The 26,097-nt window shown below is 39.1% G+C and overlaps 2 protein-coding genes across 3 annotated transcripts in view; one reads left to right on the plus strand and one right to left on the minus strand.

Moving 5' to 3' along the window:
* The window catches only part of tpk1 (thiamin pyrophosphokinase 1), a 363,180-nt gene that overhangs the window by 198,916 nt on the left and 138,167 nt on the right, over positions 1-26,097 (minus strand). The gene's annotated exons all lie outside the window — the stretch shown is intronic.
* cntnap2a (contactin associated protein 2a) overlaps positions 2,895-26,097 on the plus strand; it is a 412,736-nt gene continuing 389,533 nt past the window's right edge. For both annotated transcript variants that reach the window (XM_061713895.1, XM_061713896.1), the window contains exon 1: positions 2,895-3,378. In XM_061713895.1, coding sequence (XP_061569879.1) covers positions 3,219-3,378 — 160 coding nt within the window. In that variant the 5' untranslated portion in view covers positions 2,895-3,218. The remainder of the gene's footprint in view (positions 3,379-26,097) is intronic.

The raw sequence follows: 26,097 nt of genomic DNA on the forward strand, positions 1-26,097 counted from the left end.
TCAATTTTTTCATGCAACAAAAATCACAATTTTTGCACCCAGAAAATTAATACTTTAGAAATTGGTTATATATTGGCTTTTAAATTAAACCAGTGTCCGAAAATGCATACAATATCCCTGAATTAGATTGATTGATACCCTTTACACAAGTGATCGTTGTTCCCTAAAGATATATCCTAATAACTCTTGACCTCCTAATATACAATCATATAGCTTATGTTTGTCTTTTACAAGATGTATTTTTGTCCTGACACAGTTAATTGTAATAAATTTGGTTTCCATTTTCTCAAATACCAACTATGTTTTGTGCTATAGTGATGGACAGGTTTGTGTTAGCGTCATCAAAGAGGCAAAACTAGGGGACAGAAAGCGGCACAAAGCTCCAAAAAAGATTGATGGAAATTTGTATTATTTCAAGGTGATCACAATCCTTTGCCAAATCCAGATGAAAATGTGAATCTAGGCCAGGAGGAAGGTTAACTGGGGTCCGACAAGTCTAAAAAGCACTAAAGGAATCCACATCCCCTTCATGTTTCTTGTAGCTATACAGATAATGTAATTATATGCTCTGTTTATGCTTCTGTGAATTCAGATCTTCCTTTGAGTCAACACTGAGCTTTACAGTTACATGGACATTAGGCCATGCATTACTCACTTGGAAATGTCTTTCTATTCATTATAACAAATAGTTTTAGTATCTGGTAGTTTGTCATCCTTTTTATAATGGATTTATCAACATAATTAACACACTTTAACTTAATTACGTAATCCATGCTTTCACTTGTCTCTTGTATAGTTTTGTCTTTACAGTTGGTATATGTTCTGTTTAATGTAGCTGGGTGTGAAGTAGATATCTTGTCAAATATAGGGGGAAAAAAATACACAATCAAAAGCATTTGTCAGAAGTCTCCTTGCTGTTTTCTAAACCTGTTGCAAGACTTTTTTCACAGTGGAGAGAGAGAGAGAAAGACTGTTTTAAACATTATTATATGCACATATACTCCATGCTCAATGTGAAATGTGCTTTATAAATAAATTTGACTTGACTTGACTATTCAGTGTAAATTGAAGCAGAACACAGCATTTACAACAGGACGAGCAGTTTTACTCACTTTAGTTTTAAATGATTTTAATGTTATGGCTGACTGGCGTAGTTACCAACCTTCTAATTCGGATACACTTTATAAACCCAGGATTAGCTATGCTGTTTTTAACAGTAAATGTTTAGCCATTGCTGTTCTTTAGATTTAATAGTCACACAATATGTAATATGATCATTCTGCATCTTTTCTATTTAAAACTCATTTATACTTAAGAGGAAAATTCCATACTAATAAGCATTGTACGATCCATACCCCTGAAAAAAGATGTAACTCCTTCTGTTGGTGTTATGCTAACATAAATCACATAGTTTTGATCCATGGATCAACAGGCATGATAAGCATGCCATCTGTTATCACATGTCCTTCATTTTTGTGGATTAAATTAGACATTCCTACTTTTTGTGCTGTCTTTACAACAACAACCAACAACAAAAACAATCATTTATCTTTTGTTAATCATTTCCTTCAATTTAAAGTCTCCTTGCAGTAAAAATCACCACATTATGGTCTGTAAAGTTGTGACTGAGACGTACTATGAAATGTTGATGACCAGACGCAGATTGTAATTTGTCATTTATTTATTTAAAATGATTTCACTTGTGTCTGAAATTTATTACGAACAACAACAAAAATGTTTTAATATAGCATATCACTCACTACATTCAGCCAACTTTCATACATTTTATCAGTTGTCAGGAAGTTGGGGATTTTAGGTGCCAAGCAGAAATCTTTAGGGCTTGTTAGTGCGTGTTTTGTGGTAAAATTGTAGAAGAGCACAGTTAGTCCATGGGCCAGACCAGATACCATTCAAGGTAACAAACTAGCTTATAATTTTTGAAAAGATCCATGTCTGTAGATGATATTTTGGTATGATAACCCTTCCTGAGTGCCAGCTGTATCATAGTTATCAGCTCATGAAGTTACCTAGCCCTTCAGAAAATTACATTTTAGATGCTGGTGCATATCCTGGTTTAGACTCACGACAGGATATCTGTCAATGTTTCACAATATTGTCTTTGGTATCATTTTAAAGGGGTCCTGTGAGCATTCCAGTTTTTGTATTTTGTGTCAGGGCTAAAAGATAGTATATCATTTAGGTGAAAATTGTGTAAAAATGTTTGCTGTTTCTAGTTTAAAGAGCTGCACTGACCTCTATGTTGGTCAGAAAGATTCACATCTTACTTAAAAGGTCCCCTTTAAAATGATACCAAAGACAATATTGTGAAACATTGACAGATATCATGTACCTGAGTCTAAACCAGGATATTCACCAGCATCTAAAATGTAATTTTCTGAAGGGGGTGGGTAACTTCATGAGCTGATAACTATGATACAGCTGCCACTCAGGAAGGGTTATCATACCAAAATATCATCTATAGACATGGATCTTTTCAAAAATCCTAATTAAGTTTTCTCATCTTGAGTGGTACTGACAAGTGAAATTTTGGGCTCTGGCCCATGGACTAAGTGTCAGAAGGCTGTGTGGTAATTCTGCCAGGCGTTTTGGTGTGAGTAGATAAAACAAGTACCTACATGCATCCAGCAATGTTTGTAGACAAGTGCAAAGTACAATGCCACCTCCACATAAAGAAGGAGGGGGGCACTGTCTGGCTATGAGAAATGGAAAGACGTTTAGAGAGAGAGAGGGAGGAGAGGGATGAGAGAGAGAGAGGGAGGGAGGGAGGGAGGAGTATTGAAAGAGTGGGATAAGTTCAGCACCACGGTCAGTGCACTGTAGTGCTGGACAGCAGAGAGCAGTTCAGCAGAGAACAGCACTGCCATGAACCCTGAACCATCGGACCTCAACTGTTTATGGCACACAGTCATTCTCGCGTTTTCTAGTAGGAACTTGGCCGTATTTTTTTTTTTTTTTCTTAAATCAGTCGCTGAATAACTGAGCCGCTGAATAATAAGGCAAGATAGCAGCAGGGATAATTGCTTTCCGTTTTCAAGCACATGTGAGCCGGTTTGACGGCGCGGTCCTTACATCATCGAGAGGCAGAAAGAGAGAGAAAGATAGAGGGAGAGAGGGAGAGAGCGGGAGAGTGAGATCACTTACAGCAGACTCCTCTCAGTCAGTCCTCCACTGAGAAGCGAGGCTGCCGGTCCTCACAGATGCGTCTCTCCGCTCCGCGTCTCCTCCACCGAGGTCCCGCACCAGCCCCGAAGATGCGCCGACTCCGCTCTGCCCAGACGCTCACACTCCTCCTGTCCTCCGTCTTTTTGTGGATTTTCTGCCAAGTCAACGGTGTGCACGGAGCTCTGCCAACAACCCGTAAGTTGTTCATGTTTGGACTTGTCTTCCTGCGCTGGCTGACTTGATTTGGGGCTCGGAAGCAGACAGTCTGGCTCTGGCAGCGTCTGCGCGCTGGTGATGGTGCCATGGCTGCAGCCGGGGAAGCCTTTCAGCCTGAATTATGGTTACGCGTACCCTACGCCGTGGGCTCTGCGTTGGTGTAACGCGGAACCATAAATCAGCCTTTAGTCCTGCACCTGACGGCTGTCCGGCATCTCTGCTCAGGGGTTTTAGCGCACATATTCTTTGATGGTTAGGTATTTTGTACAGGGGTTTCCAGAATGGACTGGATTACTTGTTGACATGTCACAAGTGAGTGTGTTTTTTTTTTTGTACGCAACTTAAGTGCTCGCGTAAAAGTGCAATGGAGAGACTAACGTTATTTGACAAATTAATGAAAAAAAGCCTGTATTTGGGTATTCATGGTATATAAAATTAGATTTTTTGTCAGACTACATTGCACCTGTCCAAGGAAATCCAGCACGGACATTTTGGTGGATCTAAATTTCTCTAGAAGGGAGTTTTGGTCTGAAGGACTTCATTCAAGCCAAGTTTTCAATGCCAGTAAGAGGCATGTGAACATTTAAGGATTTCAGTAGGGTTCACATTAGGCTGATTGCATTTTATATTTCGTTACTAGCCTACTGATTAAATTGGCTATGATTTGTACCACCTTTTACGTTTTTAAAATATTATTATTGGAATATTATTTGGGGATGACTGTTGTTACTCAAAATAAATCAGTGTGCCCCTGTATCTCCTAGAGTCTAGACCAAGCTAAATAATTCCGTTCGGGATTTTTCTACCAGTGATTCCCCCAAGTGAGTGGCTGCCTGATTACCTCGAGACAGACTGTACAATTACTGTTAATAGTTTCCATTATGTGTGGTTGATTTCCACTCGCATCCATCGTGCTTCGTTCCGTGGTGTTATGTGCTGCTGACGGCGGCTTAAGGCTGATTTATGGTCCCGCGTTACACCAACGCAGAGCCTACGGCGTCTATTTAACGCAGAACCATAATTCAGGCTTTAGTGGATGCCTACACTCGGAGCGGTGCGCAGGTCTGTGGTCCTTCTGGATGTGGATGCTCGGACATCCATCATGACACCTGACAGGCGGACAGGGACTGGACCGCGTTTACGCGCAGCAGCAAACGTGTGCGTGCGTCCGTAAGTGTAACAAAAGACAGGAAAAGTTGAAGTGGATCCTGTTTGTGTGTGTGTGTGTGTGTGCGAGAGAGAGATAGCCAGTGTGTGTGTGTGTGGGGGGGGACTATTAATTTTCTCGCACAGGGATTTTTATCATCGACCTCACAGAAAAATGGCACCAGACTATCAAACCCAGCTGATTACTTTGTGGAGCTTCTTTTTCTTTCCACTTATTAGGCGGGTCTGACTGAGGGAGCATACTTCCAGAGCAGGACATTCAGCTTCTGGTTACATTTTAGCTTGCTTTGTAATGTTATAATCCCCATAGGAATTTCAAAATGAGCTTAACGTGCAGAAATGAGATAGAGAGAGAGAGCGCTATACGCGGTAGAGCAGAGTTTACTTCATGCAGTTTAATAACCTCATATTTATCAGAAGGCTTTTGATTAGATGTTCTATTAAAAAAAGACAGCAATTTATCAAATCAGTGATTTCAAAGTTGGCAAGTGATTATCTGTGTGTGTGTGTGTGTGTATGTGTGTGTGTGTGTGTGTGTGTGTGTGTGTGTGTGTGTGTGTGTGTGTGTGTGTGCGTACGCGCGTGCGTGCGTGCGCGCGTGCGGCAGATTGAGAGCGAAAGCAAGAGGGAGAGTCACCTAAAGTTACACTGAATTGGAACATCAGTCCCTCTTCAGTAAGGAAAAGTGAACCACACCTGGGACCAGACTGCTGCATATTGCTAATGAAACACATAAAATACCAGCACTCAATGGTGTAGAGTCATCTCAGTTATTATTGACAAGATAAATTCAGCTCATGGATTTCTCTCACATGGATCTTCTAAGTTAATCGCATGTCCTTTTTCTCTTCTGATTGGTGTTTTAATCTCAATCTTATTGATCAGATGATCAGTTCTTAATGTTTAATTCTTCTGTATGACTGTCATCACAAGTGATCATTTAAAGGCGCTATATTGTGTGTGCCGTTAACCTCTGATGCATCCTGCCCAGTGCTCTAAGGCACGGACTATTATAATAGCATTTCCCTCTCAATGTGGTGAACACATTCACACAGGGAAGGTCAATTGGCTGGTTGAACCAATGACTGTGGGGAGTCTCCTTACTCTAGTCTAGACCATGTAAGAAAGAAAAACAATGGATAAGAGAAATCTTTCTTTTATTAAATTATTCTTTGGTTCATTGATTTATGTGAATCAAAATGTTTCTTTTTTATTTCTCTATTTTCTAATACAGAGATTTTTCTGATAAAAGCTGGACCTTGAGCATCTTTCAGCTTTATAAGTCCAGTCAGGTTAAGTCAGTTTTAGGTATGCAACCACTTAAATCACACGCGTGGGAGAGAGACATGGATTTGTGCTTTTGGTATAGGGGGAGCTGTGTCCCCCTGAGGACATAAATTCAAATGCAAGTTATCTGGGATGTGAAACAGGCAGCCTGGGGAGAGAGAGTTGTGGCCAAATGATGGACCAATAGGAAGAAAAGTGTCAGTAACCACTTTATTAACATATAAGCGTATTCAGAAAACAGAGAGTACTTTTAATTGACTGCACTACACAAATATTACAGTATTTAAATCGGACAATAAATTACTATTACTGGTATAATGTCTAAGATCATCAAGAAAGCAGCTGAAGGTCACACTCAAAAGATGAATTTCAATGATAAAATTAAAGATGAATTTCAAACTCAGTTGGATTTACAGACTGACTGAGTCAGATAGGGATGTTAACAGGGGTACACAAGAGCTCGTTTCTTGTTCTTTTTCATTCTGGGATCATCCCAGTTCTCTATGTTGCATCCTAATTGTTGGAAGAATTTTCAGTAAGGGATGAAATATGTTCTGAAGAGAACTGAATGGTACGAAAACAGAATTCCTGTTGAGGAACAATGTTCTATTGTATGGCTCAATGAAGCAAGAGGCTATTCTGGACCAAAATGTTCCATCAACTTGCTGAGGAAACAAAAAGCTACCCAAACATGTTTACATTTGGACAGCTAAAAGGAATGAAGTCATATAACAACCCGGTGGCTTTGAAAAGTGTGAAATTCCTCTGCTCCGTATCGGTTTGGTGAATTCAGGAATCTCTCTCTCTCTCTCTCTCTGTTTTTCTTTATTTTATTTTATTTTTTACCAGGATAATTCAAAAACCCTTTTCTTTACGAGCCACATTTTGCAGATGCATACACATGTTTCTGTTTCTGTAATCATTGGATGTTACAGTTGCAGTAATGTGTAAAGCCAATCACCAAACACGTTCCATAGGAATCAATTATTGTGTCTTTTTAATAATTTTCCCTGATTGATGCCGTCCTTATGTATACCAGTTCTGAGTCTTTTCATTTAAATGTGAGAAGTGTATGATCACATTGTATGAGCACAGATATTAAGCCATAACTCTTGGTGTCTAAAAAGTTCCCACTTTTGTCTAAAAAGTTCCCACTTTTTAGACAAACCGCTTAAAAGAAAGTTAATTGGTTGAGACATGTCTGTGTTAGTGACCCATACGTGAGATATTTGGCAACAGTAATACTTTTACACAATAAAAGCTGGATATATGCCCCAAATGTAACTTTGCATGGTTCTCAATGTTTACAAACCAATTATATACTGATGAAAACATAAAAGAAGGCTTGACAAACAACATTCTCAAACCTTCAACCCTGCCCACTTGGGAGGTGGCGAGTCTACCATTTCATCCCATTAGCACTGTTTGAAAATATGCAGTTTTCTCAGTGTAGACAGGAACTTTGATGTGTGGAAAGCATCCCAAGAAGTGGTTTATACGAACTACGATAGCCTTCACATCCTTTATTATGTGCAAAAAAAGAGAGATAGTACATCTTCTATGAGTTACAAGAACAATGAAAAGTGTTTTCTGAAATGTTAAGAACACAAGACATATTAATTCAAACAGGGTGCACATTGCACACAGCTGTAAAAGACGGGGCAGGACTGTCCTCCTCCTTCAGCAGTTGTCTCGGTTTTTTATGTACATTTGTTGTTGTTGTGAATCAAGGCAGGGCCCCCACCACCTACTATGATGTTTCATAATCAGTGTGACTTCATCTTTGCCATTTGCAATTCAAATAAAGACATTTTTAAGATTAAGGCAGGATTTTTACTCAATGCTTAAAGTTTGTCACATACTGTAATTGAAATATATTTTGCACGCACAGTTATCTGCTATGGTTTTACAGAATTCCTTAATGAGAAGAATTGAGATTAAGATAACTGCCCGAAAAGCAATTTTATTTATTGTTTAGCCTTTAACTCTGTAGCTCAGCTTCACAGATATTTCTGACTGGCTGGTTAAAATACAGGGTTTCCATTTTTAACGGTCCTTGTAATGGCACGTGAAAAGTAAAGGATGGACCTTTAAATCGGCATGGTAGTGACGGAGACTAATTGGGATGCCCTCAGAGTGTGTCTGATATAGAATGAGATTAGCCTGCTCTATTTAAGCTTACCACGCCGTTTGACATAAACATCAATCTGATTTCACCTCCACGGCCACAAGGGTTTTCTGTACCTCAGTGGGATTTATCCTTTATACCACGTGGAACCAAATTACAATAGTCAAATCCTGTGTCCAACACAAATGATCTCTGATTCTGAATGTTTCATTTTTTTTCTTGTTGTACTTAGTCACACAGAAGTGTTACTAAAAAGCCCCTACAGTGTTGGTGAGTGGGGCAGGAGGTCTGATTTTTGAGGATTTTGTAAGTTGTGAATGATCAAAAGGAAAGATCCACATAGTGCTTTTTTCCCCCCTTTTTCTTGACACTGTCAAGCCATACTGCTGAGTGTTTTCACTGTCGACCAATAAATCACTGTCATTATAATATCATCAGCCCATGATGGAGGGACGAAAATTGGATTAGTAATTTTGCAAAAGCCAACACATTAACCAATGTGCAGGTAAACCTATCAATCTTGTGTCTTGTCTCTAGTTGAGTGCATGTGTTTCACAGTTGCCTCCCATTAGGGGGTGATAATGATAGGATTAAGACAGGAGGAAGCAGACTGGTTTGGCTCAGATTAGAGTAACTCTGTGCTTGGTTTGTTGCTATGTTTGGCTGTTTGCATGTGCACCTGCCTGTGTTTTAGGGATGTGTGTGTGTGTGTGTGTGTGTGTGTGTGTGTGTGTGTGTGTGTGTGTGTGTGTGTGTGTGTGTGTGTGTGTGTGTTGAGACTAGTGAATCAAAGCAGTCCAGTTTTTAATTGGTCTGCCAAGCTTCTCTTCCTGTCTGTCCTCCTCTATCTAAGTGACTTGCCTTCTCCTTTAAAATCTAACCCTCCTTTGGGCTTCCTCTATTTTCAAGAGACGGTGCAAAGTCATTGCCTCAGTCTCCAACTTTTCCTTGTTCTTTTTGCATGTCTTTCCACCTCCTTTAAAAAAATTAACTCATGCACTTCTCTTTTTCAATGATTCATCTTTCCCTCCATCTCTTTCCACTCTCAGTTCATTCAGTCCTCTGAGTTTCTCTCATCATTCTCATTTTTGCCACATCTTACCCCTCTTGCCTTTTCTTTGTCGCTGTGTATTTCTAATTCTGTCGGTCTGGTTCTCCTCATCTGACCCTAATTATTTTTCTTCTTACTTGTGTTCTGCATTTCCAGTTTTCTATCCACTGAGTTTCTGTTCTCACAGCCTGCCTCTTGGTCTCCACTCCTGATTACAAATATGCATGATTTAAAATGAAAAAAAGTCCCTGCTTGGTTTTCTTCAAAGGAGTAATGTGATGCTTCTGCCTGTGCTCATGCAAACTTTCAAAGCTGAAACTCTGCTATGTGTGTTTGTGTCCATCCACATGGGTTTAGTTCAACAGGCACAGTCACCCAACAGTGTCCTCCTTCAGACTTCCTGAGCTCTTAAATTTTCTACTTATAAATATTTTATCCCTCAAAAACCTCAGTCCTAGAGTGACAGAACTGTCTGGCGAAAATGGATATGAGTTTAATATTTAATAATATTTGAATAATTTGCATTCTGTGCAATATGAATACTATAGTAAACAAAAATGCACTGTAGTGAAATTGCTTTTTTTTATACCAAATGATAAAAAAGAAAAATTCTGACAAATATTTAAAATTGCACAAATTGGTCAGTGTGTTGTATGCCTGGTTTTTACTGAACAAGAACAGTATGATCCTAAAATGTTCCCAGCCTGACATGATCCTGGTGTGATTGGCTTTCCATCAAGGTCTCTTCTACGTTCAGCAGGATTGCGGTCAGATGACTGTAGACAAGACTCCATAACAGTCATCGCTGCAGTATCAATCCTTTTCCACAAAGTTGCATTTCAGAGAACAGAGTGCTATTTCTCTTTGATCCCTGTGGAATCGATTCCGTGCAGGTGTTCAACTCCTCAGCGACAACACATCCCCAGACTGGAATATTCTCGCCACCGTGCTTCATCATGGATGTGATGAACTGCAGTACCATTCTGTCTCTCAACTGTCACCTTACTTATTGTACTTCCTCCTGTTCTGTTATAAATCTCAGACTCAGATTATTCGGTAAATTGGATTTTATTTTTTCTTTCATCATTCACTGTGAAATGTCAGTAGGATATTAGGGGACCTCAAGCACCTGGCATTGTTTCCCTTGCTGAAAAAGGGTCTAGAGATGCTACTAACTCTCTCAGACCAGTACGAGTCAGCCATCTTTTGATAGTAGACTACTTTTAAGCATTTTTTTTTTTATTATTCTACAAATTTCTCAATGTCTCAAATTACGTCTAAACATGAGACTATGTATGAGACTTGTAAATGAGTTAGAACATCTTTGCTTCAGGAAACAATCTGATTCTGCTGATATCTGTTTTAAAGCCTTTCTTCATACCTTAACTGTTTTATTTGGTAAGCAAATGGCCCATAAGAAGCTTTATACAATATTTCCTCAAAGAAAGGCCAACACTTTTATTTACTACAGCTACATAGTGTACCAAGAATTTATTTGGGACATTATTTCTCAACCTTACTAGTTGGATTCATCTTATTGTCCCGCAATGCATTACTTTGACACCTGGAAACCAATTTTGGAGCAGTGCGCACACTTGCACCTTGTTTCAACATGTGTTCATGTGTAATGCATTCACATGGGATCCATTCTTTCCTGTGGGAATACTGTAACCTCTCACAGATGTACAAAACATTCTTTCTTGTTTTCTCCTTTGGAATTTGCTCTGATTGCATTGATAAAAGTCCTTCCTTATGGTGGGTTTCAGGAAGAGACAGTGCTGTGTGCGAGGAAGTTGGATTAAGAAAGTAGGCAAATACTAGTTATTAGTGTAGACATTTTCATAATGTATTTTTTCTACAATTTTATATTTTCTTCTGCCACCATGTTAAATTAATGTCACTTCTGAAAATTATTTATTTAGACGTGCATTCATTCGATAACGCCATATTCTGCAGCAGAACAGACTTATTTGTGTGTTTCAGAATGAATGAATCGAAATAACTGCTGTAAGACAATACATCATTTTTACAAAAATCTTAATCCAGTACAGTACACAAAAATCCTTTTAAACAACAGAATTATTTTCATCATTTGATTCTATTTCACAAGAGGCCTGGCTCTGAGGCCCCGTTTACACGTAGCCGGGTATTTACAAAAACGGAGGCGTTTTCATGCGTTTTGGCCGTCCGTTTACACGGAAACGGAGGTCAAAGTCGCCAAAAACGATCATTTCTGAAAACTCCGGCCAAAGTGGAGATTTTCAAAAACTCCGTTTTCCCGTTTGCGTCTAAACGGAGGAAAACGGAGATTTAAGCTTCAGAACGTCACATTATGCACCAGAAACTCACCAGCGTCATGTGTGCGACCTGTGTTTACAATTAGTTTGGCCACCGTCAATATTTTCTTGTATTTTACCTGTTTAATATTCTAAAGTCACACTTAAAAGTAACTCTCCCCCCCCCGTCCAGCCTCCTGCTCATTCAAGCCTGTGAGCGCGTCAGCCAGCAGCATGAAGCCTGAATTATGGTTCCGCGTTAAATCGACGGCGTAGATACGCGGCGACGCGCAAGGTACGTGCGCGTCGCCGCGTACCCTACGCCGTAGGCTCTGCGTCAATGTAACGCGGAACCATAAATCAGCCCTTAACTGGAAGTTACACACGTGTCATTTGTTGATGTTTTTCCAGGATTCTGATTGGCTTGCATGACGTTAAGAGCGTTTTCATGCGGGTCCGTGTAAACGAGGATTTTTTTGAAAACGTAAAGGGGAAAATATCCGTTTTTGTAAATACCCGGCTACGTGTAAACGTGGCCTGAGTTGAATCCTGTTTATTTTTTTATTTCACTGAATGTCTGCAAGTTGTTGTACACGGACAAAATTTGTCCACGTACACCAAGTCACAAATTTTAATTTCATTTACATACAGATGTTGCAAAATCCAAAAATGTTATTAATTTTCTTTTTTTTTCTAAATACATGAATCCATGTCTACATCCTGAAGCTATGATGGCTCCTGTTGAAATATGATTTTCTTTTTTTGGTCAAACTTGTGTTAAAAACACAGGTAACAGTAAAAAGCACAGTGACTGTTCACTTTAGAGTCAAACTTGTTGGTCATTTTTGTTGAAGAATTGACGTTTCTTTTTAGATATTGAATAGAACTGGGAGGCTATCAGTTTTTCACCATGGGAGCAAAGCTTCAGTGATGTAAATGTACACTGACAAGCCATACAGCATAATTCCTTTAACAATGTCAGTAACGTGGCTTGTGGACTCCCACATTCACAGAGGCATACAGTACATCATGGAGCTCTCATGCACACAGTCTCCTGTTTCACTGTTTTGCTGCGTCCTCCACAGGCTCATGTACACGCAAACATGTCAGAATCATTGAATTTTATTGACTACAGATGTATTAATTCCAGACAAAACCAGCATTAGTAAGTGTTGTACACTTATTGTATAATTATTCATCTGAGGGTACAATAGCAACATTCATGTTTAACTGCTTGTGACAGTGTAAGTGCACGTGCGTGTGCCTGTATTAATGGCAAATGATCAGTGAGTTAGTTTACTGGAATGTGTTCTTGTTAGAACCTGTCAGAATCTGTCGACCTCACTGGAGAACGGTCTGAGTCTGTGAACGGACTGGTGAGATGGAGGGAAGTGAAGAGGAGGACAAGTGAGGAGGCAATATTCATCACAAATGATGAGCAGAGGCATCTCAAGTGAAGATGGTCAGAGAGTGAAGATTTTTTCTGACAACCTTGTCGTTCAACATTATCATTGTTATAATAATCTATAACTGCATCAAAGTACAGCCATTGCCTTAATCTGAACTTCCCTTTGGAGATATCTTCATTTAAGAACTCGACTGATCAAACAGAATTGATAAACTCTCTTTATTGATGCAAGCATCTCCCTTCGACTTCTGTTATTGTACACCTTTGTTTCCTACATAGAGTCAAAATGATGCTTCACATTGTTAAGGGTACACAGAAGGTAATAACAAAATTAGAATAAATGAAAGGGGAAAAAACAGCAGCTAAAGCCATCTGACAAAGCAAATATAGCCTCATTAAAGAACTGCGATTTGGGACGAGAATCTTTTCTCGACTGTAAAACACTCGTTTTGCAAAGCCAGCTGAAGTCTGAGGACCTTGATTTTTGTTGCTAGATGATTCCTCTCAGATGTTTGATAGGAGCAAGGACACATCTGCAGAAGTTCACAAAAAAAAAAAAACTTTTCAAGCTTTTAAAATTTTGGAATCTCATTAAGACTTTATCCTGATGAACGAAAATGAATTTGCTCAATCGCGTTACCTGCTTCCGCTTTAATGAATCTGTACATCAAATTTACTGCACTGAGATTTAATTTGACTTTCATATTTAACAGGTTTTAATTTGAGGTGAGGAGAATTTACCTTGTTTGAAGCTGGATGTAGAACAGAATGCAGAATACAGGGGTCAGCTGCGGCATGAAGAATTACAAAGTCCTAAACAAATGCAAACAAATACAGCACTGTACAAACATCATTTATCCTTGTAGTCTTGTTCTTTTATAGAAAGTTAAAGATCTATATCTATTTTCCAGCTTCTTTAAGAAAGACACATAAACTACCGTACTTAGCTCTCTATTGCTGAAAAGAAGCTATACAGAAAGAGATCCTTGTTAAATTGTTTGCAAACATAAGTTTAGGACAGTCCCTTTTAAAAAAAGCATTAAATCTGTGAGGTCAATAATACACACATGTGCTTGTAGAGACATCTTGATCAGAAAATTATTTAGTTTTATGTGGTGTATTATCTGTATGTCAACTGGGGTTTTCTGATTGATTCCCATTATTACAAGACCGAAACAGCACACAGATCATGAACGAAATTAGGCTTGAGATGAGTAGAGTAAGACTCAACTGTATCTGCTTTTTAGGTTAGATTTTGTTGGTTCTCCTTTTGGGTTGGAAGTCCTTCCTTTTTCCTTTCTTTGTTGTGTTCCCTGAAGGCAGCTGGTAGGTGTGGCTTGATTCCCACACCTGCAGCTTGTCTTCAGGGAATGTTAAAAGACTACCTAGGCATCTGTTCTTTGTCAGATAACTCTGCATGTTCGGTCTGAGCCAGTGCCCATCACTTTTTTCTGAAGTCTCTTTAGAATAACCCATCTTGTTAATATTTTGTTTGTACTTTGATTACTTTTCCGATCTCCATAGTTTTTATCCCGGAGTTGCCTGCAGTTTTTAATGTTAACCCGTTTCTCTCTCCTGCTTTGCAGTGATTTTCTGTTGTTGCTTTTTTCATGTGTTTTCTTCCCCTGCCCTGTTTTTTAAAAACTTTTCTGTCTCTGCTAGTGGATCCGGCCCATCGCGGATCCTAACAGATTTAATTTGAAACTTAATGTTTGCCTGAATTAATCTTGGGGAAATGGCAGTAATTGAGCTGTACCAGGATGTAGAAAGTTAAAAGTATTGCTCAGTAAGTGAAACTCACTTGAATCACTGTGAAAATCACCTCAAAGTAGGACAGAGCTATCACCACTCTGAGCAGCAGGAAAAGGTGTAGACATAGTGGTAACAGCAGTCCCTAATGCACGGCACATCATCACAGTAATCGACTGCCTTGTGTCCAACCAAGAAATGGTTACTGGTGAATGAGGAGTAGTAACCCAGAACAGGATGTTGGATTTAAGTGGACAATCTGCTGCTAAGGACCATATTCAGTGACAGTGTGCTGGTAGAGGCAAATCCCCCATTTCCCTAAGAAAAGAAAAATGGGTTGAAAAATGGCTGTTTTGTTGAATATTTCTTTTTGCTTTTTGTCAAATTACCATCAGTCTGTAAAATCTCTAATAAATACCAATATTTGGCCATGCAAAATCCAGTTCATAATTGAAATTATACCAGAAGCAACACGTTTCTGAACTTGAGTGATGCTGTCAGTGTATTTCTGTTTTGTTTTGATTTTATTAATGAAAAATGTAACACTGTTTTTGAAAAGTTTCAGGATGTTTGATGTAAGTGCTAAGGTACATGCAACATATTACCCTATAACTGTTATTTTAAAGCATAGGATCTAATTAGTGAGCAATTGGGTTCATATTAAGACCATTTGCTTCAGATACAACTGGATTTTGTTCTTCAGCCATGCTCATACTGCTAATTAACTCATGCAATAAAGTAATAACAATTTTCATAATGATTATTGTGACCTTTTGAGCTAATCTAAGTTAAACAGCAAGAGTGAAGTCTAAAAGTCATAACAAATATGTCTGCCTAGATATTTTAAAAACAAAATTATGAGATGATTAGAGCTGTTTACTATACCATTATGCTGTTAAAAGTTTACTATCTGACAGGAATGGGGAAATTGTTGAAGACTTTATTTCACGTATACTAAAAAGTGTAATTGTTGTCAAAGCAATTAAAACTTCATTTTATTACCTCAGAAAGTATTGTTGCTACATTGGACAGGCAGGAGAGGTTGCAACCCGACTAAAACAACCAACGCTCTACAACACTTTGTTTTAGCCCCCAAAAATTGTGCCATTGTTTACTCACAATAGAATAAAAGAAAAGGCATTTGAGCAAGTGGAAAACTTCTACTAGTATTTTGGCACACACACGCTATAGACTTGTACTTCTGACAAAGTGAAAAGTTTTATCATGTTGAGAGCAGAAGCTGTGTGTCACGACACGACCCTGCAGCATTTGTGTCAGAGTCCTTCTGTCTGCACGCAGCATGAGAGACACTTTCTGCCTCCAAAAACACAACTGAGAACGCTGAAGCATCCAGCAGTGCTATTCATTCATTTATCCCCACTGCAGTTACAGGGTTTCACCGCCACCACTGCACACAAGCTACAGCTTTGTCTAAAGCTCGCTGTCAAGACAAATTAAGCAGTGGATGATTTTTTGCATTTCATCTGTAAAAATAACATCTCTTATCCAACAAGTTACAAGTGTAACTTGTTGGATTTATGAAGAAGATTTAAAGGTGACCTATTATGGCATTTAATGTATATTTTAAACAGGCCTTGAATGTCTTAAAAACAATCTAAAGCTTGTTTTTTCTACATAAATCATAAATCCAGCCTGTGGGCCCTGTCACTAGTTTTACCGCTTCTAACCCCTTTTTCTGCGCCTCATTTTTAGGGAAGGGGGGGGGTATGATAATGAGGCTCTGTGCTGATTGGCTCCCTGAATGACGTGTAGCAGGGGAGGAGCATAAACCTGCTCCGCCAGAGCAGCCCAAGCCTGTAAATTATCACAACACTGAATTTTCACAAATGGAAACTTTATTGTTAAAAAAATAAAATATGAGTTGTATATAAATAACATTTATGCACAATTTAAGCCGGATCTACCCGGCGGATGCTGAAAGCTGGCCCCGGAGCCACGCCGGGCGCCCAGCATGGCTCCGGGGCGCATCGCGCATCACTGCGGCTTTAACCGGGAAATCTGACCGGTTCCGACCGGCCGGGACCGCAGGAACCTGCCTGGACTGGTAGCAGGGACTCCCGGGGACCGACCAGCGGAATTTCAGCCGGATCTGCCCGGCGGATGCTGCGCGACGGGCGCCGCAACTCCACGGCAGGCGCACAGATCGGCTCCGGAGCGCATCCGCGGCGCATCGCCCGTTACCGGTGATCAAACCGACAGATTTGCCTGAAAATCTCGGAGGGTGAAGCTGGTCCAGCCTGGGACAGACCCCCGAGGACCCAGCTCCCAAACCACCCGGGAACCTGGATGATTTAACCCGGATCCGCTCCGCCGCGGCGCCGCGTCCGACTGGCTGAAGGAAGGACCGCTCCAGCAGCGGAGAGAGCTGGTGGTGGGCGTGGTTTCAGCAGCGGAGGCTGAACCTATGGAAATCTGCTCCTGTCGTTACGTAACGACGGGAGCAGATTCTAATCGGCTCAAAAAAAACCACGTGACACTGGGGGACTCTGTCCGGCGGGGGTCAGAGAGCTTGCAGAAATTCATGGTATTTTGTCTCCCCTGTGCTGGCAGGGTGAGGGGAGACCACTTTATATATGTTAAAACAAGAAAAAACGTGTTTTTCATAATAGGTCCCCTTTAAGACTTTTTCACTTCGTCAATAATATTATCACATTTTTCTAAAGTTCTTATTTATTTACTGGGGTCCCCTCGTACAACCCAAGGGTGTCAAAACACAGGCAGTGAGCCTGCTTGGTAATTGCCGACAAATCCTCAGACTCTGGATAATGCTTACCATTATTTCCGCCAACACATTGATTGGCCAATCAATTAATCGGTCAGCATGTAATACCAGGGTGTTCAGAGGCCAGAAGGTCCTGGGTCAGTTGGAAAATCCCCAAACACCTCCCCAGGGAGGCATCCTAACCAACTAGCCAAACCCCCTCAACGTGTTCCTCTCAGTGGGGATGTGCAGAGACCCCAAGTTCCTCTTGAGTATCTGAAGTTCTCCCCCTACTGTATCTCTAAGGGAGAGTCCAGCCACTCTGTGGAGTAATCTCATATCATCCACTTTTATTAGTCACTACCCACAGTTCTTCACCATAAGTGACGGTCGGAACATAGATTCAACTTGTTAGAGACCATAGTTTTGATTTATTGCAACTTCGAACATGACAGAAGGGGTAATGTCTCTCCCAGGACTCTGGTGACAGCCGTGCTGAGCTGCTGATACATGGCATGGAAAACTGATGATTAATCCTACACACATTATTTAGTAATGGTATATTACATCGAGGGTAGAATGATTTAATGAGGCTGTGAGTTAATAACATTGACTAATTAGTTATTGCTCATATGAAAATGAAAAAAAAAATGAAAATGTTAAGCATACATTACGAGTTCATCAGTTGGGACTGTGGTTCTCCAATGTTTTTGAATAATGGTGGTACTGAATGTTTTGTTGGTTTAAAGTTATAGTGTTGCTTCTTGTTTTTAGTTCAGCCTGTATTCAGCAACATTGACTCTTTGATCTGCACATGCCTGATGGGTAACGAATCCTGGGATTATGCACTGAAATCCAGAGCACAACATCTGTTCAGCTGTGTAACTTGCTCTCATGCTTGCTCTCAAGTACGAGGCAGTTTCTAATTTGTGATGTCTAGTTTTCCACTCTTCTTTTTCATCAGTACTTTACAGTAAGTTCAGTTAGTATCACAGTTAAATTGTATAGATATTAACATGAGAGCGTGAGTTTGGGCTTTTGACAGACCATGAAGGCGTGAATGCATGTATCTAGTTCAGTCATGATGTATGTTGGATATATATCCACCAGCTCATGTGGAAGAGTGCTGTGGAAAAGGGCATTGTGCTGCAGCTAAGACAAATGTTATTACTCCCAGCCTTTGCATTCAATTTGTTTTTTAAGCTGCTTGAATACCCCATTTACAGGCCAAGATTAAGTGAATTAATCTTCCTACTACTGCATTAATTGAAGAAACACTCCTTCTTTTCTCTTTCAGAAGAAAAGCTTAGACATAGAACGGGAATATGGCCAGCTGGACACTTGGAAAACAGAGATATGTGCTCCTGTGGCTCTGTGTGTGTGAGAGAGGGAGAGAGAAAGCAACTGTCTGAGCGTCTCTTCATTTCGTTATGGTGGCTATACAGTCCAGTAAATCTTTACGTGTCTGAAAGGTGTGGATGATATGCTTTCTGTGTGTTCTACAGAGGTGTGTGTATATGTTTATTTGGCAAAAAAAAGCCAATATAAAAAATGATGAAGAAAAAAAACATATACAACGGGAAAAACCAAAGTGGAGTTGTCTGCCTTGTTTGACTAGAACAGAAGTTGAGGTAAAACCATACCAGTGTATTTGTGTGTCCACTGGCCTGTGGTGTAGATGGACAAATCTGTCCATCTACAATGTGTGATGCACGCTTGCTTGTGTAATTTGGCTCATGTGTGTGTGCTCAAATGCAGAGGAGAATGCAAAAATAAATTATTTTATGTACGTTTATTTTGAATAATGAATATCTGCTTGTGATAGGCAGCAAATATGACTGCATGTGTCATATACAATTACATGAGGGATGGGCCTACTCACCTGACAAATTTACCATGTGCTTGAGTGGAAAGCAACATCAGTGCTGTTATTTCGGCTACAGTGTGCAATATTTACAGATCAACTGAAGCATCAGGGAGAAGCGAAAAGCAATAGAGAACCTTTCTCATGTTTCTTTCACACCGTGCACAGTTACCAACAACTCAAAATAACAGAGCAAATGAAAACAACTCATTCAAGAGTGCTGCTGCATGGTGCTACTGATAAAACACAAACAGCAGAAACAAAGATATGTGCCAGCTGCATAGGAGAGTCTACACACACATGCAGCAGTGGCAAAAGTTTGAGAAGAAGAAAAGGCACTATATTTGTTGCTAGGTGATCGAGGGCCTGGAGAGGTATAAAAGTTGCAAAATCTCATTCTTGGCTTGTAACATTAAGGTTAACTGAAGCATGACATATAGAAATATAATTGAGAGGGATTCCAGGCGCACCAGTTGAAATTGCATTTATTTTGACATTAAAATTAAATGAATAGCCAAATCCTGCAATGGAAAACCTCCCAAACAAACAAATATGAGAATAGATGAATTTTCAGGTCCAGCCTGTTTAGTCTGCTCTGCAGACAGCACGACTTGGCCTTCAGAGTTTTATGTGTCATGCGAAGGAAAGTGTTACTTCAAGTGAGTGTGCCTGTATTTGCCAGTGTCTGTACAGTATCTCCTGAAGGGAATGACAGCATTTGTGTGCTGTTTGTTTGATAGAAGAGATAGCTATGTGTGTGTATGACAGAGGAAAAAGAGTGTTGAGTGCACACAAGGGTTATTCATGAGCTACAAAGGTGCTGTTAAACTCCTAGCTGGGATTAGTGACAAGAGTCACTGCTTCCTCTTTATACTGTTCTTTCACCTGCTGTCTTCTGTCATTTTCTCTCTGTGTGGCTGTCTTGCTTTGCTTTTTCTTTTGTCCCTTGTCTAACTGTGCTGATATGAAGTCATTGTTTCTCTCACTGACTCATGTCTTTCTTAAAGTTATTTTCAAAGTAAGCGTGTGTGCGCATGTATATATATGTATGTGTGTATGTGTGTGTGTGTATATATATATATATATATATATATATATATATATATATATATATATATATATTCATTCCATCACATACATTCTATAGTCTTTTCTACATAAAGGAAATGTGTAAATGTTCCCAGGAAATCATCAACAGTTGTTAACTATCTGCTCAGTTCATGATGTAGTGAGGCACCAGGCTGCAAAATAGTAATATGAGATATGTTTGCTGAGACAAACTTGAAATCTGACAAAGCATAGGATAATTAGATTGTTTGAAACTTCCAGGATTTTCAAAATGTGTAAAATATATCTCCAATAATTTGGCATACTATCAAGAAAGTGTAAAATAGAGGATTTTCCTGTCAAGAGCAATTGTCACCCCAGAAAGATCCAGTGCCCAGCTGGATTGCATTGTTGTGAAAACAAGACAGTTAAAACAAAGAAACATCACAAATTTGGTTGGTTAGCCAGTTAATTCTGGGAAACATTTAGGTTGTTTCAGAATATAACATTTGCATGGACTAAAATTGATAATATTAATTTTTCTGTCACCATCCTTCTTGCCAAAATCTGTTGATGCTCCTCAGGAATCATTCTTGTTAATCTTGACCTTTGCAGAAAGAGGTGAAATGACTAATTAATATATGCTGTGTGAGTTTACTAACAATGAGCTCAACATAGAGCTTCTGAAAGTGCCACACAGACAATATTTAAGACATCAGGCCAGCCATAGATTGAGCTAGGTCAATCATTTAACAACTCAGTTGACTCAATTTGGAATTTAATTAATTCTTTCATTAAATAACTTTCTCTAATGGATGCCTATAATTTGAATTCACAGTATGTTTTCCTATTTGTGAGTTCAAAGGGGGATATTTCTCGAGCTAGTCTTTACAAAGATTGCTCAATAAAAGCTCTCTTGTGATTCTTTAGAGTCCTTTTGGAGAGGTTTAGATCCCTGGCTGATCTCAGATCAGTTTCAGCATTTTAATCTGTGTCTGGGACGAGCAGAGATGTGTACTTAGTTAATGGTAGACACTAACCCACACACAGATGGGCAGATAGAAAACATCTGATCTGATTTATAGATTTATCTACTCAGCCTGCACCCTACTATGCGCCTGTATTTCAGCGGGTTGAGTAAATATTTGAAGAATTTTGATTCCTAGCAGTGTGTATCTCTGAGCAGGAATTCATTACTGCGTCTCTGTAAATGTGTAAGCCTACATGTGCACATATAATGTTTTTTTCCTGCACTGCTTCCCTCATATAAGACACTTTCAGATATGCACTGCTTTCCATTAATGTGGTGGCAATGACCCCGTTGGTGTTTTTTCTTAACTTTCTTAACTTGCCTTTTTTCTTCTACTAGATGCAATCTAATCTGCCGGTTAATTTAAGTTTAATGCATGATAATCTTGTTAGAGAAATTCAGCAGCTTGCAGTGATAAATAAATAACAATAATGTTCAGAGTTATCACCTGCATTACTTTAACTAAGAGATTAGCTGTGGTATCACTTTTTTTTCTTAGTTTCTGAGCCACATAAATGAGAGAAAACTATTCCAAAATATTTCATCTGCACCTGAAACTTCTGCTCCCTGCCTGCATTTTCACCCAGTCCACCATCCACTGCCATTGTGTTTAAGGGAATGCAGCATGCCTGTAAGGGGAAGGCTTGATATGGATCCTTATGGAAAACCATGTGGTAAGGAGGACAGCGATTTGGTGCATGACGAAGTAGGAGGAAGATTTACGGAAAAGTGACTGAGTGAATGATTGAATACTGTTGCCTTAGCAGGTTGATGAAGTCATTAATGTTAAAAATCATATGCCTGCAAAGGGCTTAAAACACACCACTTGCTCACACAAGCACTCACACAGCAACACATATACACATGCCTGCATTGCAGTGTCATTGCTTTTTACTTCAGAGGGAGAAAAATGTACCAGTGTTCTGATTAAAGAGAGTAGAGCAGAGGAAAATGCTTTCTGGCATTCTCTGAGAGATACAGTACAAAGTGCTGCCCTAAAAGCTTAGCATGTCTCATTCTTTGAAAGTGATGTCAGTAGCATCTATGTACAGAGATGTGCTGTGTCTGGCTGTGGGCGGCAGGCATTCTGCCTGTAGATGACAGTTACTAGGACAGCTAAAAAATGATTTGTTTTGTTGGTTTGTTATTTATTTTTAGTTTAAAGCAGTTTCTCCTCCATCAGGTTGTTCATTTGATCAGCCGTTCTCCAGCCTTCATTTAATGACTGTGGTATAAAGTAGACGTGGTAAGTATACTTGGAGTTGCTCTTTTTTGGAAATAAACTGATCAATTCACCAGTATTTATATTTTTTTGCTGTGTATATCACTGGATCAGTGAAATGATGTCTCGATAGTTAATGGCATACAGTTTGATGTCACCTATGTAGAGAAGATGACCAAAGATTGCTTCACTTTGGACCTGGCATCCATACCGACTGTTCACACTGAATTGGCTGAGCACTACAGAACCCTTCATTGGACAACTAACTACTGACAGAATTGTCATCTTAGTCCACAATCCATGAAAATGCATGATCCAGCACAGTTGCTAATAAAGGCATATCCAATTTATATTACAGATACCCCAATCAGTGTGTTTACAAAGTTGTATCCAAATTACACTTTAAAAACCACACACTCCCAAAATACTGTGTTAAAGCTAAATAATGCTGTCAAATATAAAAATATGTAGACAACAATACAGTATATAAAGTAAATTAGGATCCAATTAGGATTTATTTGTAAGCATCAGAAAGGATACAGGACATTCTTACAAAACCAGACCTGCTCCGGAACAGCAGATTTTGGACAGCTGAAACTAAGATTAATCTGAAACTGAAGGACAGGGAAGATAAAGTCAGAAGGAGGTTTGGAAAAACTCATGATCCGGAAAACACGTCTGTGAAACTCGTGGACACACTGTGATGACACTGACATGCATGGCTTCCAATAACACTATGTCACTAGTGTTTATTGATGATAGGACAGAGGATTGAAGCAGGCAGATTGATTGTGATGTATAAAGGGAAATACTGTCTGTTTAGATTCAGCTGAATGTAGCAAACTGTTGCTGGCAAAACTAAGTAGAGGAGATACCAAAAACAGCTTCTGTAAAGAATAATGAAGGAGGAAACCCATTATTTAGTTATTCATTCATTTTTTTGTCATGTCCATGGGTTCCAGGCATTTAGAACCACCAAAGAACATTTGAGACTCTCCACTTTGGACTTGAATGCCCTCGAACAATATTCCCTACTTCCGGTCCTGGAAGGCTAGCATCCTCCATGTCCTAAATGCTTCCTGCTCCAACAGTTCAGAGTCTAATAAATGTGTCATTAACAGATATGCAGACCTTGATGACAGACTGATAGTGATTTATTGATTTAAATCAGGTTTACTGGAGCAGGGATTCATCTAAAACCTCCAGGGAAGTGGCCCTTAAGATCTGGGGGACGGGGTATGGTCTTAAATTAAATCAGTCTTTGTATTTAGAGTCCACAGTCCCCATTGATATCACCAATATGTTTTGGTAAATGTTTAAATCACTGTTGACATGTTTAAGATAGTGAAATCATTACGATATGACCCCCGTCGTGTTCATTTACCTAGCAAAGTATGTACAAAATAAAACATATGTTTTCGTGCCACAAATTGGGAATAAACATCCATTGAGTGGTTTACATCACATCAAATGTTTACATATAGTTGGTTAGTTGGTAAGCCTTGAAGTTTAGTCTACCCAAAAGTACCAAATGGGGGCTCCTTTAATTTCTCAAATAATGGAATGGAAAGGAAAAAGAGAGGCCAAGGGCAGAAAAAAAGTGTTGTGTTTAGTCAGCAGACTGAGTCAGCTGCCTGATGGGCTCACAGATACTCCCCTGGATGGGATCCAAAACCATTAGCAACTCACACACAACAAAGGGTGGTAATGGATGATCTTGTGAAACCATCCTAATGTGGTAAACATGTTTTGTTTTGTTTTTTTGTCTGTGTTTTCGAATAGGAAAGGTTTCAGACCTCTTTGCATCCTTGTTGTGTAGCCAGAAATACAAGTATGTGAGGTTCAGTGAGCAAATCCCCCACAATGATGATAGATAGCTATGAATATAGATTGCTGGATAGAAATCGTCAGTTGAAATCTTTGATTAACAGTTAAGTATAAAACATATATGTTAAAGTATAACCTTTCATCCATGCAAAGGTCCTAGTCATACTTTTTAAGAGAAGTTGATATTAATGGCTCGGGAAATATCTGAACAGACTGCAGAGCACTGAATGCACTGAACCATGTTTTTAAGGATTGCTGTCTGGCTTATTGCTGCTGGAGTAATACAAAGAGAATTGAAAAATACAGCTAGTGTCATTCATATTGGTAAATGCCTCTGTTTGCACAAGTTAAATTTGTTTTTAATAAAAGCCAGTTATACTTAAGTTATACTTAAGTTCAATGTGTGTTTTTGTCACAGTAAACAAAAAATTTTAAGCTAACATGCTAAACTAATTGGATCTACAATCTTACAGAGTCAATATTGCAATAACTAATGAAAGCAGGGCCCAAGCTGTTTATATCTCTTTTTACTTTATAATTTGCTTTATTCGTGTGAGCGTCATTTTGGATAGAGAATAGAGAGTGCTGAATAGAGAGTGCAGGGTTCAAAGATGGAGAGAAAATGTGCAATCAGTTCATGTAAATTATGGGCAAACAGCAAAAGTGGTGGTTTTGTTAGCAGAAACTTTTTCTTAAACTTTGCTAGCGTTAACCTGACAGAACAAAGATTGCTTCCAAATGAATACATTTTAACAGTAAGAGTTAAAATATTTGCATAAACGCAGACAACTGAGTGAAACATTTTTTAGATGAATAAACTGCTTGGAGAAGCCAAGAAGTAGATGTTAAAGATTAACATAATAAAATGATCAATCACACAGATGTAAACCTTGTCTAAATAAATGGTGCCTCCATTTATTTAGATAAAGTGTTATTTTTTCAATTCATATTCAACAGTTCTTTGTGTAACACTCAAAATGATGACGTCATAAAATGGATAATGTTATTAACTGATATCAAGTGCTGCTGGCTTTAAGGGTGTAGTAATTTTAAAGAAGTAGTAGTTTTACCACAATCTGAAAATCATTGATTTGTTTTGATTGAATTCAGCTCAGCTCAATTCAATTCATTGGTGCAATCTTTGTACCTTTTCTCACTTTGTTATATAGTCTTCACAAAATCAAGTCAGATTACAAACACTTTTTGCTCTTTTGTGATCTGAATAAAACGTAACCCTTCAAGATGCCTCTTTCTGGTGGAAGCTAGATCAATAGATATAATTCTGTTCTATTCAAATCGTCAAAATACAATAAGAACCCACGCTGCCTTTTTTTAAACTGTTTCAGTGATTATCATTTTAAGAGCAGCATAAAAGTTGCAGTTGCCTCTCAGCCCTGAACCTCAACCATGAAAGATAAATCTGGATATGTCTACAATATCCTTTCACCTCCTACTTTATAAAAAGTCTTAAGCAGAACCCACCCCCACGTTTTGAGTTTTCTTTAAAAGCACGAGTCCGCATTCATGCTTTGTTCGTAATCCTAAGAAAGCATTTGCAATCCAAGCCATAAAAGCTATGTTTTGTCCAAAGTCAGGTGTTTAAAAGGTTTTCTTTTCACTCCTCCGAGAGCTTGGAACAATGTTTTATTTTGATGGTAATACTAATGCCTTGGGAATTATATATGCTAACAAAAGACGAACCTGCGGCGCTGACGGATGAGGATAACACGAACCCTGAATTAGTCCTCCTGAGCTTTTTACTACTTGTGAGATTTACTTTGTTGCATGTCGAATGCCATGTACGTGGGTTTGTGAAAGGGTTTGTCTTTGTACAACATGTTTTGTTGCTGTAGTTGAAGGACAGATCTGGTAGATTCCTGTTAATGGCAGGCACGTGGCTGCAGATAACACCTTTTCACT

This window comes from Cololabis saira, chromosome 22 (assembly GCF_033807715.1).
Source record: "Cololabis saira isolate AMF1-May2022 chromosome 22, fColSai1.1, whole genome shotgun sequence".
Classification (NCBI taxonomy): Eukaryota; Metazoa; Chordata; class Actinopteri; order Beloniformes; family Belonidae; genus Cololabis; species Cololabis saira.